Source organism: Periplaneta americana, chromosome 8 (genome assembly GCF_040183065.1).
Source record: "Periplaneta americana isolate PAMFEO1 chromosome 8, P.americana_PAMFEO1_priV1, whole genome shotgun sequence".
Taxonomy (NCBI): Eukaryota; Metazoa; Arthropoda; class Insecta; order Blattodea; family Blattidae; genus Periplaneta; species Periplaneta americana.
The window spans coordinates 17,363,605-17,381,648 of record NC_091124.1 but is presented as its reverse complement, the minus strand read 5'-3'; the positions used below and the strand labels follow the sequence as shown (position 1 = coordinate 17,381,648).

The 18,044-nt window shown below is 35.6% G+C and overlaps 1 protein-coding gene across 2 annotated transcripts in view; it reads left to right on the top strand.

The window, feature by feature from the left end:
* Positions 1-6,347: 6,347 nt before the first annotated feature.
* nab (NGFI-A-binding protein homolog) overlaps positions 6,348-18,044 on the top strand; it is a 521,598-nt gene continuing 509,901 nt past the window's right edge. The window contains exon 1 of one of the 2 annotated variants that reach the window (XM_069832484.1): positions 6,348-6,817. In XM_069832484.1, the coding sequence (XP_069688585.1) occupies positions 6,568-6,817 (250 nt within the window). In that variant the 5' untranslated portion in view covers positions 6,348-6,567. The remainder of the gene's footprint in view (positions 6,818-18,044) is intronic. The other variant, XM_069832485.1, reaches the window with a different exon arrangement.

Sequence of the window (18,044 nt, the reverse complement as noted above, 5' to 3'; positions counted from 1 at the left end):
AGAGTCTGCAAGCAAGTCACCATTCTCATCCTTGATCACGTTTACCCTTGGCTGATATCCGTTCTTAAATTCCTTTATACCCTTATATAAATCTCGAATGTTTTTATTCTTACTATTTGTTTCTACCTCATTCAGTTTTTCCTTCAAGTAACCTCTCTTTTTATTCCTAAGTGTACGACTTGCTTCCCGTCTTTCATTGAAATAATTATCTCTCTTCTCCTCAACTGGATCCTGTAAGAATTTCAATTTTGCCTGTTTCCTTCTTTCTACTACCATGCAACAATCTTCATCAAACCACGGTTTCTTTTTCTTAGTTTTATAATAACCTATGCTCTGCTACTTTTGTTCCCTTCGAAAGAATATTTATCATTTTTTTTTAGAATATTTTAACACCAGTAATTTAAAAATAGAATTAAATAATTATAATACTTTTCTAACTATATTTTTATAGCCAATCACAAATAACTTATAGGCCTAACAAATTCTGTGCATTGTTGATTCATTGCTTGCCTGTTAGCAGTTAGTTGTTTGAAATCCTTCTTATATGGTACACGCAGTAGTTGTCCATGTTTCTGTTAAATAGTACCCATTATAAATAATGGAAAACTGGCTTCGATCCGGATCTTTGAAAAGAAAGGAACATGATGATACGCTTCATTTAGGCAGTGCTAATAGTTCAGAAGCTGTGTGTGAAGAAATATATTAATATCAGTGATTATAGTGACACTGAAGAAATATCTAGTCCTAGTGATAGCTATTCAAAGAAAAAATACTTTCGTAAATATGGCAAGAGTTATTTGGAACTCGAATTTACTTGGTGTGGCAATGAGAGTGAACCAAAACCTCGGTGCCCTATTTGGTGTAAAGTATTAATTTTTTGTATGTGGAGAGCTCATGGCTATTACAACTCAACAAAATATAGATATTTTGAGAAAAAAAATATTTAAGGCCCAGATTTGAAAAAAATATATAGGCCTATACCCAATGCAGGATTTTACTAAAATCGATATATCTGAGCCATTTTTAAAGATAAATTCAAACAGTGTTTTACATTTTACTTGGAAAAGCATTCTCTACAAACTGTCTGTACCAGAATTTTGATATTAGTCCCTACATTTGTGAAATAAGCAATTAAAATTTAATGACACCTTTCTGATTTCCTTTCTTGCAAACAAGCAGATATATTTTAAAAATAAATCAATTAGCAAAATTCTGTTACAGAGAAAAGATTCCTAATAGTCTAGAGCAGTAACCGGCATGTTCCGTGCTCTGTGACGTCATACGACGTAGCCGCCTTGCTCTTTGCTCGGCAATCTCTGCATACTGAGCACAGCGTGGAGAGAAGGTTCATCTGAACAGTGGTGGTGCGGGTCTATGCACTGACAGAGCGCGATCCATTCGTCTGAGATAGTATGGGAACAGCACAATTACAACACATTTGTACGAAAACAAAACTGTACAACCGTGAAAAATCAATGGAACAAAATATTTTGGTTTGTAATCAAATTTAATGTACTTACAATAATATGAAACTCATAATACAGCCACTTGCAGAAGCGTTTGCATATATAAATGAAATTCCGAAACTGCTATAAACATACAAACATATAAATAAATACTTTAAGCAGTACTGCAACACTTTATCTACTCGGAAACTTGAAAACAGTGTTTTTAACACACATTTTTCTACATAATATACAGATTAAACTACATAGGCCCTATCTTGGTGAGTAGTATGCAAAGTATATTTAAACTTTTGAAACACACCATCACTTTGTGTCACTACCGTGCCCAAGCTAAACGCTTTGTCGAGATTTTTTTCCTCTTTTTTCGCGTACAAATTTTGCAATATTTGGAGTCATAACCTGGCTAACACACAAGCGAAGAATATGTTTCAAGTTCAGATCAGACAGGTGGTTTCTATGTTGTGGTTTGCAGATCTTCATACAGAAAAGAACTGTTCACATACATACGTAGATCCGAATATGCTCAACATCATAGCAGCAAATCTATGCAATCGAGGGAATCTTGCCTGGGGAAATCTTCTATAAAATGTAAATAGATCCTTTTTGTTTTCAACAGTCTCGTTCTACTGCTGCACTGACGCCACTGCGCTGGTGTGTGCTAACATTAATACGACTCAACTGCTCGCTCTCCCAAGCTCTTGCGATCTGACTGGCTCTTACGTCACAACTGCAGCATCTGCCGGCCACTGGTCTAGAGTATGTGTGTTCTAAATTTCATGGCTGCATCTTTAATAGTTCAGAAATTATATCCATTTTTGTCAGGCAATGTGGCAAAAAAATGAAGTTACCGGAAATAATAATCAAAGGGGGCGTGTGATTCAAAAACACAGAGCGCAGGAACTTTAAAAATGGTGTCTCAACATCCGATAAGGGCACAAATACCCAGAAAATGTTGTGCAATGTATTCCACACATCACAGAGTATTTTAAAGAAAAAATGTTTTTTGAAAATTTACTCAAATTTTTATCAAGAAATACCGTCCTGACCACCTCTGTGGTATAGGGGTCAGCATGCTGGTCTCTTACGCAGAGGGCCCGGGTTCGATTCCCGGTTGGGTTGAATTTCCTGGTTGAGGTTTTTCAGGGTTTTTCCTCAACCGTAAGGCAAATGCCAGAAAATTCGGGCCACAACATCCCTGAAAATCACCGGCCTCATTCATCACCGAAATCATATTCATAACTAATCAGTAATGTAATATATATCTGCAGTGCTTGGGAAAAGTGACATAAGTCAGTTTCCACAAACCCTTTTTGATAATTTATTGATAACTTACACTGGTTTATGTCGATTTGATTTTTTCTGTATGAATTATTGTAATGGGAGGAACACCTAGGCCTATGTATTTTTTTCCAATCGAACAGATGTTCCGTAAGTTGTCAATAAATTATCAAAAAGGGTTTGTGGAAACTGACTTGTGTCACTTTTCCCGAGCACTAAGATATACAGTCGCCATCTGGTTCACAACAATAGTACCAGTCTCAACAATAGTATACAGGCCTTCGGATTTCAACCAAAGATTAACTCGCGATATGACCAACGATGTTAAAGCGAGTATAAATAACAGCGAAAAAAAAAAAATACCGTCCTCTCCCCTTAATAGTCGGTACTGTTTCGGGTGAAACGAGCGTTGAGCGATTTCCGCCGATTTTGGAATACACACCGACGCACTTGAACTGCCAACATAGAAAACAAAAAATCACACTCAATCGCTTTCACCTTCATCTTGACGGGATAATAAAAGCCTAAACTAACGTCAAAAAAATGACTTTCATATTCCATCGGCAAGTCTACCGTGCTATCAAAAAGGAGTGCGTTATATGGCAGTAAAAATTTTTAATAGCCTCCCTCTCGATATAAAAAATGAAACTCAAAACATAAAATTATTTAAGGCCAAATTAAAGAAGTACCTAATTTCTCACGCCTTCTATTCTGTAGGTGAATTTATGACATTCAATAACACTTCATGAAATTGATACTAAAACTATGTGTTGTACTAGTAGACTATATTGTAAATCTCGTCTGTGTATATTTCATCTAGACTGTGACTATAAATTAAGATTTTATAATAGTACTAGCCGTACCCGTGCGCTCCGCTGCACCCGTTAGAAATAAATATAAAGTAATTACATAATTAAAATAGGGCATTTGATCCAGAGAACATTCGTGTTTGATTGAAGGATAAATCGTTTAATATGTTACTTAATTTAAATTGCATCCAAATAATTAAAATGCGATCATTTTGGTCCAGAGAGCAATCATTTGGTTCAATGACAATTCTTTTAACATGTTTCTTTTATTGTTATTACATGCAACCATAGTTTAATGAAGATTGACATATCATTTAGTTTTAATGTGTATACTTTATATTACTTAGGCTACTATATGTTTCAGAAGTTACTGTAATAACATTGTAGAATTATGTCCATCTAGAGAAACTACACTTTCCAATGGTGAAATAATAATTAATCAATTAATTAGCTTCCGATATTACTTCATACAAACACAGAAACATTCTCTGTAGGCTATGTTTAATAGCTTTCGATTGTTGTTGTCCAAGACCCCTTATAGATGGAGTCATTTGTTTTTATTTCAGTACTGCGCCTTAGATGGCGTTGTTATTGTAATTTTAAAACTCATTTATCTCATTAAATATCAGTCCTATCAAAATATTTCAAGGAATAAAACTTATCGCAAATTATTTTTAAAGAAACTTTTGTTACGTAATATTTTTCACAAAAATCAATAATAAGCGAGATATTTCGATTTATTTAATTCAGGCCCCCTTATAACCCCCCTTTTAAATAAAGTATTTTGATTGCCATATAGCTTAAAATCTAAGTTACGACGAACTTAACTTATATTCCAATTTTCATATAAATCGGTTCAGCCATTATCGCGAGAAAAGGTAACAAACATCCAGACAGACAGACAGACATACATACAAACAAAATTTTCAAAAAAGCGTTTTTCGGTATCAGGATGGTTAATTATATATGTTGGGACCAATTATTTTTGGAAAATCGAAAATTACCAGAAAAATTTCGGCTACAGATTTATTATTAGTATAGATTAAGTTTTGGTCTATGGCATCCTGCCTAGGACTTGCGTTACGGAATGCGCGCTGGTTCGAGTCCTCATAGGGGAAGAAATTTTCTCATGAAATTTCTGCCAGTGTATGGGACTGGTGCCCACCCAGCATCGTGATGCACTTGGGGAGCTACGATAGGTAGCGAAATCCGGTTGCGAATACCAGCTATAACGGCTGGGGGGATCATCGTGCCAACCACACGATACCTCCATTCTGGTTGGATGATCGTCCACCTCTGCTTGAGCATTTGGCCGTGAGGCCAGCAGCCGGCTGGTCGGTCCAGGCCCTTCACGGGCTGTAGCGCTACGGATTATTATTATTATTATTATTATTATTATTATTATTATTATTATTATTATTATTATTATTATAGATTAAGTTTTTTGACTTGTTCCATATTCCAGCTTTAAGCATGTATGAATACCATGGAATGTTAATAAATATAATACAATACAATACAATCACAGTCTAGTATATACAGTCGCGAAGCTCAATAGGTAGTAAATATGCAAACATTAGGTAGTTGCTCACCACTAGGATCGCTAATATCGCCTCATTACAGGCAATGCAAAATAGTACCGTCACAGTCTATTGTTTCTAGCACCCTCAAAACTCGAGCTTCGTGACTGTATATAGTAAACTGTGATACAATACAATAACCTAACCTAACCTAATCTACGATGAAAGAGTAATGGAACGGAGAAAAATTCTCTCCGGCGCCGGGATTTGAACCCGGGTTTTCAGCTCTACGTGCAGATGCTTTATCCACTAAGCCACACCGGATACAACTCCGACGCCGGTTAGAATCGTCTCAGATTAAGCTCCAACTCTTGGGTTCCCTCTAGTGGCCGCCCTCTGCACTACGTCATAGATGTCTATGAACGCAGGACCGAAGTCCACACATGTGCTGAGGTGCACTCGATATGAGTGACTATTTGGCCGGGATCCGACGGAATAAGCGCCGTCTTAAATCACGAAGTGATTTACGCATATCATATATATTATTTTAATGTACCGAAGTACATATGATATTTCCATGCAGATATTCTGCGTCATCATACGATGAAAGAGTAATGGAACGGAGAAAAATTCTCTCCGGCGCAGAATATCTGCATGGAAATATCATATGTACTTCGGTACATTAAAATAATATATATAACCTAATCTAACCTAACCGCGTCGGTGTCTATTCCAAAATCGGCGGAAGTCGCTCAACGCTCGTTTAACCCTGTTTTGTCAAAATAGGGAGGTGAGGTATCGCTTGTCGCACGCGTCCCGCGGCCCGCTGTGTGCCGACCGAATTTTGTTGACCGTCTTGAGACGCTGCTCGAAGAGCGCCGGAGGTGGCCGAAGGGCCGCGGCGGCTGCTGGTGTCCGCCCGGACCCGCAGTGGCGCCCGGCGAGCGCACTGAGGTGCAGGTCTCACCTCGCGGGGGGGCGCAGTACGGGGCTCCCGCCGCCAGACGGCAGCTCCGCTCCTCTTTTTTTATTCCACTGCTAGTTTTTTATTTCTTTATATTTCTTCGTTTCCTCGTCCGTCTCCCCCCGCCCCTGCAGCGGCGATATTGTTTTTGCCGGCGCTCCGTCTCTGTCTAGTTTTTATCCTCGCCCTCTCTCGCCGTGTCCCCACTCTCCACCCCTCCCCGCCGGTCCCCTCTCCCTCGCCATGAATCAGACGGCATTCCACACTCGCCAGCTACGCGAGCGCCGCCGCGGGGCGGGGGGAGGCGTTTTTTACTTTCGCGTTTTTTGTTTTTCCTCTTTCCGTCTCTGTTTTTTGCGCGCCCTGCCTCCCAGAGCCGTAGCGGCGGCGCGGCGTGCAGCAGTGTTGTTGCGGCCGTCAGCGGAATCGGTCGGACCACAGAGCGTTGCGTAACCGTGCGATGAGGCTCTCTGCCCCTTGCCGTGGCCGGACCAGGTGATACACACAGTGCTCAGTGCGTGTGCGGGGTGATGGACCAGCACCCCATGAACCATCACACCCCCACCGCCACCCCTGAGGCGGCGCCGCCCGCTTCCAACGGTAGCCAGGGCTCGAACTCGGCGCCTCCTGTCGTCGTGCCCGGACCGTCGTCTTCTTCGTCGTCCTCGGCGCCGCCGCCGCCCCCCGTCGTCGTCGGGGCGCCCCCCGCAGCGACGCAGCCGCCGCTCACGTCGCCGGTGCCCACCACCAAGATTGTCAGCCGCAACGTCAACGGAACACGTGAGTCAGACATGTGGCCCCCGGGTGCTCCCGCTCCTTCCTCTAGACATAACTCCTTTTCCAAGCAATGAAATCCAGAAACAGTGCTCATATTACACATTTTAGCACTGCTATATTGCCCTCCCATTCTGAGTAATACTACTGTCATGATATGTATTTGTGTAACAGCCGCATTGCGTGTGGAAGAAATCATTTTGTTTTGCCTAATTTGCTGTTGAATCGTGTGTTTCATTTTCTTTTCTCTAGAAATAATCACCCATTTTTCTGGAAATAGTGTTGCAAGACCGTTTTTGCAAAACTTGCTAAGTGGAAAATTTACAAAATTGAAATTTTGGTGGATTCGTTAACATAAGGCAGGCCTCTACACGATGTTAAAGGCATATTACTAAAATTGAATTATTTCTCTTCATTGTAGTGTGCCAAAGTGTGATCGTTGCACCTATAACCTACTTGTCTCCATTCAGTTTTTTCTCTCTCATGTAAAATTTAGTTTTTTTTTTTTTTTCTGTTAGCAAGTTTTGCAAAAACGGTCTTGTAATTTTTAAGTGCCGTTCTTTCAATTTTCGTGAACTACTCTTGCGATTGTAAGTGACGCTTTATCGCAACTATTTAGTTTCTATTTGTATTCAACACATTTCGTGTAATGGAATCACTGTTTAGTCTTGCTGAAGATTCTGTCGTGTAGTTCATTCCCAAACCTATTCCTTTCTCTAGAAATAATCACTCATATTTCTTCATAGTCGTCTGGAAATAGTGTTGCAAGACCGTGTTTGCAAAACTTGCTAACTGCAAAATTTACAAAATTGAGATTTTGGTGGATTCGTTAACATAAGGCACGCCTCTATACGATGTTAAAGGCACCTTAGTAAAATTTAATTATTTCTCTTCATTGTAGTATGTCAAAGTGTGATCGTTGCACCTATAACCTACTTGTCTCCATTCAGTTTTTTCTCTCTCCTGTAAAATTTATTTTTTTTTTTTCTGTTAGCAAGTTTTGCAAAAACGGTCTTGTAATTTTTAAGTGCCGTTCTTTCAAATTTCGTAAACTACTCTTGCGATTGTAAGTGACGCTTTATCGCAACTATTTAGTTTCTATTTGTATTCAACACATTTCGTGTAATGGAATCACTATTTAGTCTTGTTGAAGCTTCTGTCGTGTAGTTCATTCCCAAACCTATTCTTTTCTCTAGAGTCGTCTGGAAATAGTGTTGCAAAACCGTTTTTGCAAAACTTGCTAAGTGGAAAATTTACAAAATTGAAATTTTGGTGGATTCGTTAACATAAGGCAGGCCTCTACACGATGTTAAAAGGATATTAGCAAAATTGAATTATTTCTCTTTATTATAGTGTGTCAAAGTGTGATCGTTGCACCTATAACCTAGTTGTCTCTATTCAGTTTTTTGTCTCTCCTGTAAAGTTTAGTTTCTTTTTCTGTTAGCAAGTTTTGCAAAAACGATCTTGTAATTTTTAAGTGTCGTTCGTTCAAATTTCGTGAACTACTATTGCGATTGTAAGTGCCGCTGTATCTTAACTGTTTAGTTTGTATTTCTATCCAACACTTATTTCGCGTGATGGAATCACTATTTAGTCTTGTTGAAGATTCTATCGTCTAGTTCATTCCCAAACATATTGTTTTCTCTCGAAATATTCACTCATATTTTTTCAGAGTCGTCTAGTAATAGTGGTCCAATTACAATTTTGACGTACCGGTTCTGTTAAATTTGGTGAACTACTCTCACAATGTAAGTGATGATATATCGCAGCTGATTAGTCGTATTTCGTGTGATGGAATCACTATTTCCTTCAGAGTAATTTAGAAGCAGTGTTCCAATTAGAGTTTTAAAGTAGTTTACTTTCAAATTGGTCAACTGTTCTCGTAATTTTAAATACGTAATATTGTCCTACAGCTGATTTATGAGTAGGCCTATTTATACACAAGTTGTAATTCCTACGGAGACGGAGAAATTACTGTTTATTCTTGTTCAAGATTCGATTGTATGATTCAATTCCAAACTCGTTTCGTCTGAAATAATCACTTATTTTCCTTGAGAGTAATCCAGGAACAATACTCCGATTATAATATGGAAGTAGCTACTGTGAAAACGATAAACTGGTCTTGCAATATAAGTAAAATTGTCTCCCAGCTGATTTGTATATGTTTGTATACAGCTCGTATTTCGTGTGGGGGAATCACTAGTCTTGTTCGAAAGTAGATCGTGTCATTTTATTCCAAACTAGTTTCTTCTAGACATACATATTTTCTTTCAGAGTAATCTAGAAATAATGTTCCAAATATAATGTTTAAGTACTATCAAATTGGTTCGCTATTGTCGCAACGTGATACTGTCGTACAGTTGTTAGGTTGCATTTTTTTTAACTGCCTCCCATTGGAGGTAGCCCAGAAGGACTCAGTATACTCTCCTACATGAATTTTACAATATTAAATGTTTACATAAATTTGTTGACAGAAAATTAATATAAACATATATGAATTATAATGTATACAAGACGTATTTCATATGGAGGAATCACTATTTGGACTTATCCGAGATTCTACTGTGTGATTAAATTCTAAACCCACTCTTTTCTATTTAAATAATATTTAATTTATCTTCAGAATAATCTATAAATAGTGTTCCAATTATAATTATTTTGAAATACTCTCAAAATTGGTCATTTCTCCTCGAAATATAAGTGATATTGTACCACAACTGACTAGTTTGTATTTGCATACAAGTTATAGGCCTATTTCTTGTAAGGGAATCACTATTTAGTCTTGTTCGAGATTAGATTATGTGATTCAATTGTAGGCCTAAACCTGTTCCTTTCTCTAAATACTGATAATTTTTCGACTATGAAATGTAGAATTTCTACTCAAGTTACAGTTTTAAAACTCAGTCAAATAGGTCAACTTTTTATTGCATTCTGATATTGCGTCACTGCTGAATCCTGGTGTTTGTATACAAGTCCTACATACAGCGCGAGGGGAATCGCTGTTTATTTAGTCTAGTTTGAGATTTGATTTGGTGCTTCAAGTCTGAACTCTTTCCCTTCTCTGGAAATACCCACTCATTATGCTGTCTGTATATTCAATATAGGTTACACCACACGAATTACTATTTTGACATATTGTTAAATCGATGAAGTCTTGTTGCATACATGAAAAATGCTATTTTACCATAATTAATCTGCAGTGTTTGTATACAAACCTTTAGAGTGCTGTTTCCAGCGTGGTAGTTGAAGTTTTACAGTTTGTGTCTATAATATAGTACCCGTTTGACGTTTTACAATGTCCATCAGTCTTATTCGTACAGGTGAAAATATGTAACAACTTTGGTTATAAAGGACATATGAAATGAAGGTATTACGTTTCTCTTTGAAGATTCTGTTCAGGAGCATTATGTTTAAAAATAAAACAAAAAATAACCTCCATATCTATATTAATAATAAATCTGTAGCCGAAATTTTTCCGGTAATTTTCGATTTTCCAAAAAATAATTGGTCCTAACATATATAATTAACCACCCTGAAACCGAAAATCGCTTTTTTGAAATTTTTGTCTGTCTGTCTGTATGTTTGTTACCTTTTCACGCGATAATGGCTGAACGGATTTATATGAAAATTGGAATATAAATTAAGTTCGTTGTAACTTAGATTTTAGGCTATATGGCATTCAAAATACATTATTTAAAAGGGGGGTTATAAGGGATCCTGAATTAAATAAATCGAAATATCTCGCTTATTATTGATTCTTGTGAAAAATGTTACATAACAAAAGTTTCTTTAAAACTAATTTCCGATAAGTTTTATTCCTTGAAAAATTTTGATAGGACTGATATTTAATGAGATAAATGAATTTTAAAATTAAAATAACTGCCATCTAAGGCCGTGTAATGAATTAAAAAACAAATGACTTCGTCTATAAGGGGCCTTGGACAGCAACAATCGAAAGCTATGAAAGATAGCCTACAGAGAATGTTTCTGTGTTCGTATGAAGGAATATCGGAAGCTAAATTAACCGATTTGTATAATTAATTATTATTTCACCATTGGCAAGTGTAGTTTCTCTAGATGGACATAATGCTATAATGTTACTACAGTAACTTCTGATATAATATAATATAATATAAAGTAATATAATATAATATATAATGTAATGTAATATAATATAATATGTAATATTATATAATATAATTTAAGTTATTTGAAGGGTTCACAACCATAGTGGGCCAAGCGCCATTTACTGAATACGTAGAAAAGAAGGGTTAAAATTAAGTTATTACCGTAATTCAATGGAAACCTATAACAAGTAAAATAAAATATACACATTAAATCTAAATGACGTCAATCTTCATTAAACTATGGTTGCATGTAATAAAAATTAAGAAACAGGTTAAAGGAATTGTCATTGCACCAAATGAGTGTCTCTGGACCAAAATGATCGCATTTTAATTATTTGGATGCAATTTAAATTAAGTAACATATTAAACGATTTATCCTTCTATCAAACACGAATGTTCGCTGGATCAAACGTCCTATTTTAATTACGTAATTACTTTATATTTATTTCTAACGGTTGCAGCGGCGCGCACGGGTACGGCTAGTATATCATAAACATGTAAATAAACAAAATTTAACAAACTATACAATTTCTTCACGTGTCATTTGTATCCGTACACTTAGTAACAAAATTAAATAACTATACATAAATACCATAAACAATTACGTGCTATAATTACGTGTTGGATATCGGCTGGCTTTGTTCACTGCCTGGCACCATCTCTGCATGGAATTTACCAACGTTTCACATTTCTGCGGAGTAAACGTTCGCCGTTACGTCAGCACAACAGTTTTGGGTCTTCTTTGGGAGAAATTGCATTTTTATGTACATTTTCCTTAAGTCTGGATCATAAACGCACGATGGGATTCAAATCGGTGATTGAGAAGTACAGGGACATCATTTTATTTTTACTTCAATTTTTATTGTACCTGAGTTTTTGAATGTACTTCACTCCCACCCCTTTTACTAAGGAAGTTCCAACTCCACACAGAACCAAGACCGCAGATAGTAAGCAGTACTGAGTTACTGAGTATAGTACGTTCCAGAAATATGTTCGCGTTTTCCAGGGACGAAAGAGCTTTCAATATTGAATCATATTTTCGCACAGGTACTGTCCGTTTGCCTACGTCGCATCCCGATTTCCCCCACCTGCTTCTGCTCGCGCCTCTGTAATAGCTGGGCTGTCTTAGCTCTTTTCAGAAAACATTAATTTCTCTTAGGAATTGGAAGTTTACGTAATTTTATACAGTTGTTTAATTTAACTTAAATAAAAGGGCCTCGTTAAGTAATTAACTGTCACGTGATTTCCTCCCTTTCTACAATCCTGCGGCATAACCACTTGGACGGACAGTAGATAGCATGTCTGAGTAATTTTATATTTTCGCGTCGGGCAGAAGTGAAGATTGAATTTACAGTACGTAGAGTAGGTACAGAATTATTTCAACATGAGTTACTAGTACGAAGGACGAAACTGGCAATTGGAATTAGATGCAATAGTCTATAGTGCGATAATATGCACAAAAGAACTGAAGCCTGTATCGAAATGAACGAGCACCATTTTCAAAATTGTGTTTAAATATTCATATTATGATTATTTTTCAATTTAACTTCTTTCTCTATATTGTACACTAATGTGCTGTAGACAGTATAATATACACTGCATAATGAATACGTTCGCATGGATAACTCAGTTTGTGAGTAAAAACACTTATTCTTAATACAGTACTGTACTTTGATTAAAGAAAAACCTAATGAAAATGATCAAACTCAAAATCGCGATATTTCCTAGTTTACGTAAATGGATGAACTACTTTTCTTCCTGCCTATACCTAGTAGAGTGATTTGTGTTTTACGCCAGTATCATCGAACTCCGGTCTTGGAGGGGGGAGCAAGCGGTGTTTCCGGTTCTCTAAAGGTATGGACAGGTTAATATTAAAAATGTTAGTAAAAATAAAATTATGTCCCTGTAGTATGGAGTTGCTTCGGTACGTTCCATATCAACCAGTGTTTTTCATATCGGCCGTGTATTTGCTGTCATTGTCTTGTTGGAAAAAGTAGATAGACGGCAAACCCATTTTTACTGCACTTTACTTGACATTATTTTTCAAGATGTCGTTATAGACTATTTTGTTCATAATTCCATGAATGACGTCGATGTTAAGGCTGGTTCACAATAAGCCGGGAACGAAAACGAGAACGAGAACGGAAATAATGTTAAAATAACTGTATTTAAATGGTAGCATTCACAATTAATTATTGTGAATGCTCATATTTAAATACATTTATTTTAAGATTATTTCCGTTCTCGTTCTCGTTTCCGTTCCCGGGTTATTGTGAACCAGCCTTTACCCCACGCTTTTCCAGGACATACAGCCCCAAATCATTACGCAGTTACCCCCATGTTTCACATTGGGAAGAGTGTTAACCGCTTTGTCGGGCTCATTCTTCTTTCTCCAATCTCTATGGGCACCACCGGATCAGAAAAGAATAATTTTGGTCTCATTCGATCAACATTGTCCCAAAATTCTTGCTCCTTATTTGCATGGGCTTTAGCAAATTTAATTCTTGAAACTCGATTTTTCCTACTTGCGAAGGGCCTCTTTCTTATCCTTCTATCATAAAATTCATGTTCATATAGGACACGCCGCACCCTTGATTCACTAACAGTCTTCCTTGTGGTTTTTGTCATGAGAGGACGTATTTTGGGCACACTTAATAGTGGATTTGATTTTATTTCTCTCATGATAAAACGTTCTTCCCTCTCATTTAGTATTTTTCTTCTGGTTTCCGCTTTCGATTTGCAGTAGATCCACGGTATTTCAATTTATTAACCATGTATTGTACCGTGGAATGGCTTTTATTTACTATATTGCCTATTTTCCTTGAAGAATAATCTTTAAGAGCCAGTCTAACTATCGCCCCCTTTAGCTCGGTACTTAATCCTTCGACTTGCCCATTTTGAACAGAACTGACTGCTGACGCAAAACAAACTCTTCAGCACGGAGTAATGCACTGTTTCCGTTGCACTCGCTGTTACAATTAAGGCACGGACCCCCGAATATGTCAACATTACTCAAGTGTACGAATATAAATGGAAAACAATTTTATTTTCAAAGTAATTTATGTATTAATAATTTTGTTACTTAGGGATTGCAATAAAAATTGATTGTAAATTAACGTTTTAAGAAATGATTTTAAACATAGTATACTTAGTATTAGTGTATAACTTCAATTATTTTGTACAAAATGTTGTGTTATTCATTTAAATTAGACATGTACGAATAACAATGATAGACACTGTATCTAAAATCTAGATGTAATGCGTTCGAGTAATTTTCCATTGCTTCTCTTAACATAATCGTTTGCTGCCTCAACTGCGGAAGACAGAAATAGTACCGTCATGTTATTCTACCGTTGTAAGTAACCAGCATCTTTGGTGGTGTCTGGTGATATCTGTACCCAAATGGCATTACATGTGAAGAGGAAATCTGTGAAATATCAAGGTATTTCTTGCAATAATCTACTCCACTCATAGACTTACGAATATTTTCCAGTAGACAAATGTTGAACTTCCGTAAATTCAAAATATATTAGATAATGTTTGGCCAAGCATTTCAGTTGTATGTGCCATTTTCTATGTTCAAATTAATTTAATTGATTTTTTTGCACCAAAGCAGACGTAACTGTTGGTAGTAATCGATTACTTTTTATTTTAGAAATTATTTAGACTAGGTCTGTACTATTTTACGTCGTGTCTTTAGCAAGCTTTTAATTTTATAACAGCCGCGTAAGTGTTTTTTCGATATTTGTTACGAAATTAATATCTTTAAGGCTGATGATAAATACGATAACTAGTTGAGAAAGAAAGTTATTAATTGAAGGGCTCAGAGCCAGAGGCGACCAACCCATAATTTTGTAGTATTGTTCATTATTAAGCCATTTTTCAAAACTATACAATTGTTGTTATAGATTCATGATATATTTTTTGTATTTATTCAATGTAGACCAATTAAAATAAATTGTGAAACCAATCATTTTTGTTAGGATCCTCTTAATATCAACTCTTATTTACTCATTTTGTAATAATTGTGGGTTAGTCGCCTTTGGCTCTGAGCCTTTCAATTGTCCTTTAATTACCATCATTTTTTTTTACATTTTCTTGAGATTACAATATCCTATATTGCTATCATTCAAAATAATAGTACGTTAAATTTATTTCACACTTTAGTTAAAATTTATGAGACCTTTGCAAAATATTGTGGTTAGTTAGTAAAAGATTCTGAATAGTAACATTTCTTGTATTTTTTTTCTTTTCAATTCATTTATTGTATTCTATAGATCTTATATTTGCATTGAAGCTTTAAGCTGTGGAACAAGTCAAAATTTTACAAGATTATAATTTTTGGCGAGATGAAGTAAGATGAGGCCAAGTATTCGCCATAGATTACCTGGCATTTAACTTATGGTTGGGGAAAACTTCGGAAAAAAAAACAACCATGCAATCAGACCAAACGGGGATCCAACCCAAGCCCGGGCACAGCTTCGGATCAGCAAGCCAGCGAGTCTGCCGACTGAGCTACGTTGGTGGCTCTAAAAAAATATACAGTACATAGCAATCAGATGTTTCAGTTTACAAACCTAAACAATTATTCACCAGTTAAGGTATGAAATATAATACATAGCAAGTAAGTTAATTCATTTTAAAAGTATAAACAACTCAATCAGTTGAGAAATACAGATTACTGTTCAATTTACAGCATATACAATTCATCAGGCAAGCTATACAAACAAATAAAATTATGGTTTATTTAACGACGCTCGCAACTGTCGAGGTTATATCAGCGTCGCCGGTGTGCCGAAATTTTGTCCCGCAGGAGTTTTTACATGCCAATAAATCTACTGACGAGACTATCACATTTAAGACACTTAAATGCCATCGACTTGAGCCGGGATCGAACCCGCAACTTCGAGCACAGAAGGTCATTGCAATATCGATTGTGCTACCAAGACCGACGCTATACAAAAATATACAATACATAGTAAACAAATTAATTCAATTTACAAGCATAAACAATTCATCAGTTGAACTATAGACTATATTTTATGTTACAATTATTAGCAAAAATAAATAGGCCTACATTTACATTTAGAAGCATAATTTAGTTGAGCCATATAAAATTTTACAATTCATATCTAGTAGATTAATTCAATTTACAGGCATAAACAATTCATCAGTTGAACAATAGACTATATTTTATGTTACAATTATGAACAAAAATAAATACATTTACATTTACAAGCATAATTTAGTTGAGTCATATAAAATTGTACAATTAATATCTGGTATATTAATTGAATTTACAAGCATAAACAATTCATCAGTTGAACTATAGACTACTATTCAATTTACAGCATATACAATAATTCGTCTTAAGCTATACAAAAATATACGATACATAGTAAACAAATTAATTCAATTTACAAGCATAAACAATTCATCAGTTGAACTATACAGACTGCTATTCAATTTACACATATACACTTCATTATTTAAGCTATACAAAAATATACAATATAGTAAACAAATTAATTCAATTTACATGCATAAACAATTCATCAGTTGAACTATAGACTATATTTTATGTTACAGTTATGAACAAAAATAAATACATTTACATTTACAAGCATAATTTAGTTGAGCCATATAAAATTGTACAATTCATATCTAGTGGATTAATGCAATATACAAGCATAAACAATTCCTCAACTACTGTTCAATTTACAGCATATACAATTCATCAGTTAAGCTATACAAAAATATACAACATAGTAAACAAATTAATTCAATTTACAAGCATAAACAATTCATCAGTTGAACTATAGACTCTATTTTATGTTACAATTATTAGCAAAAATAAATAGGCCTACATTTAAATTTAGAAGCATAATTTAGTTGAGCCATATAAAATTTTACAATTCATATCTAGTAGATTAATTCAATTTACAGGCATAAACAATTCATCAGTTGAACTGTAGACTGCTATTCAATTTACAACATATACAATTCATCAGTTAAGCTAGCCTATACAAAAATGTACGATATACAGTAGCCTAAACAAATTCATTCAATTTACAAGCATATTTTAGTTAATCTATACAAAATTGTACATTTCATATCAAGTAGAATAATTCAGTTTACAAGCATAAACAATTCATCAGTTATGTAGAAGGTATGAGTATATAGAAATTTGGCTTTCTGTTCTAAATCTTTTCTCATGGTCCTTCAAAGCTTTAAGATATAATTAGGCAGCCTATGTAAAATTTAGTATTTAGTATTTATTTATTTAACCTGGTAGAGATAAGGCCGTTAGGCCTTCTCTGTCCCTCTACCAGGGGATTACAACTATAAAATTTACTTACCTGATTTGTTTTATGATATATTTCAACACATCTGCGAAATATTTTGGTACACTTTGTGTAAACTATTTTGTTTTCAGTATAGAATTAGTCACTTTCCATAAGTAAAATGGATCGCTGCAATGCTAAATCACCTAATTTAGATTCCGTCGATGATTGCGTATCTGATATTTCGAACGTTTACGTTAACAGCATGCGGAACCAAGTTACAGTGCTCAAATAATAGTCTGGATGGAAAATTTAATTGCTAGATTGTCTTCGCAGTTCAAGCGATATTTACTGCACAGTTAGTTTATGGTATTTGTATACAAATCCATTCAATACGTGGAGAAGTATGAATATAAATTTCAAATAATGAAGTTTAAGGTTTTATCACAGTCTGCTATATACAGTCACGAAGCTTGAGTTTTGAGGGTGCTAGAAACAATAGACTGTGACTGTTTCATTTTGCATTGCCTGTAATGAGGCGATATTAGCGATCCTAGTGGTGAGCAACTATCTAATGTTTGCATATTTACTACGTATTGAGCTTCGCGACTGTATATACTAGACTGTGGTTTTATTTTATATGTCCGTATTGAAGTCCATAACCTAGTGAAACATTTCGACACGTAATCTATAATCTAGCCCCATTTTATTTGAGTGGCTCTTTGTACATTCCATTCTTTACTCTGGTAATGACGAGCAGGTTTATTGCGCAGGACAAACTCTGTAGCGTTGGAAGTTCTATGCGATCGCGAGGACTTGATT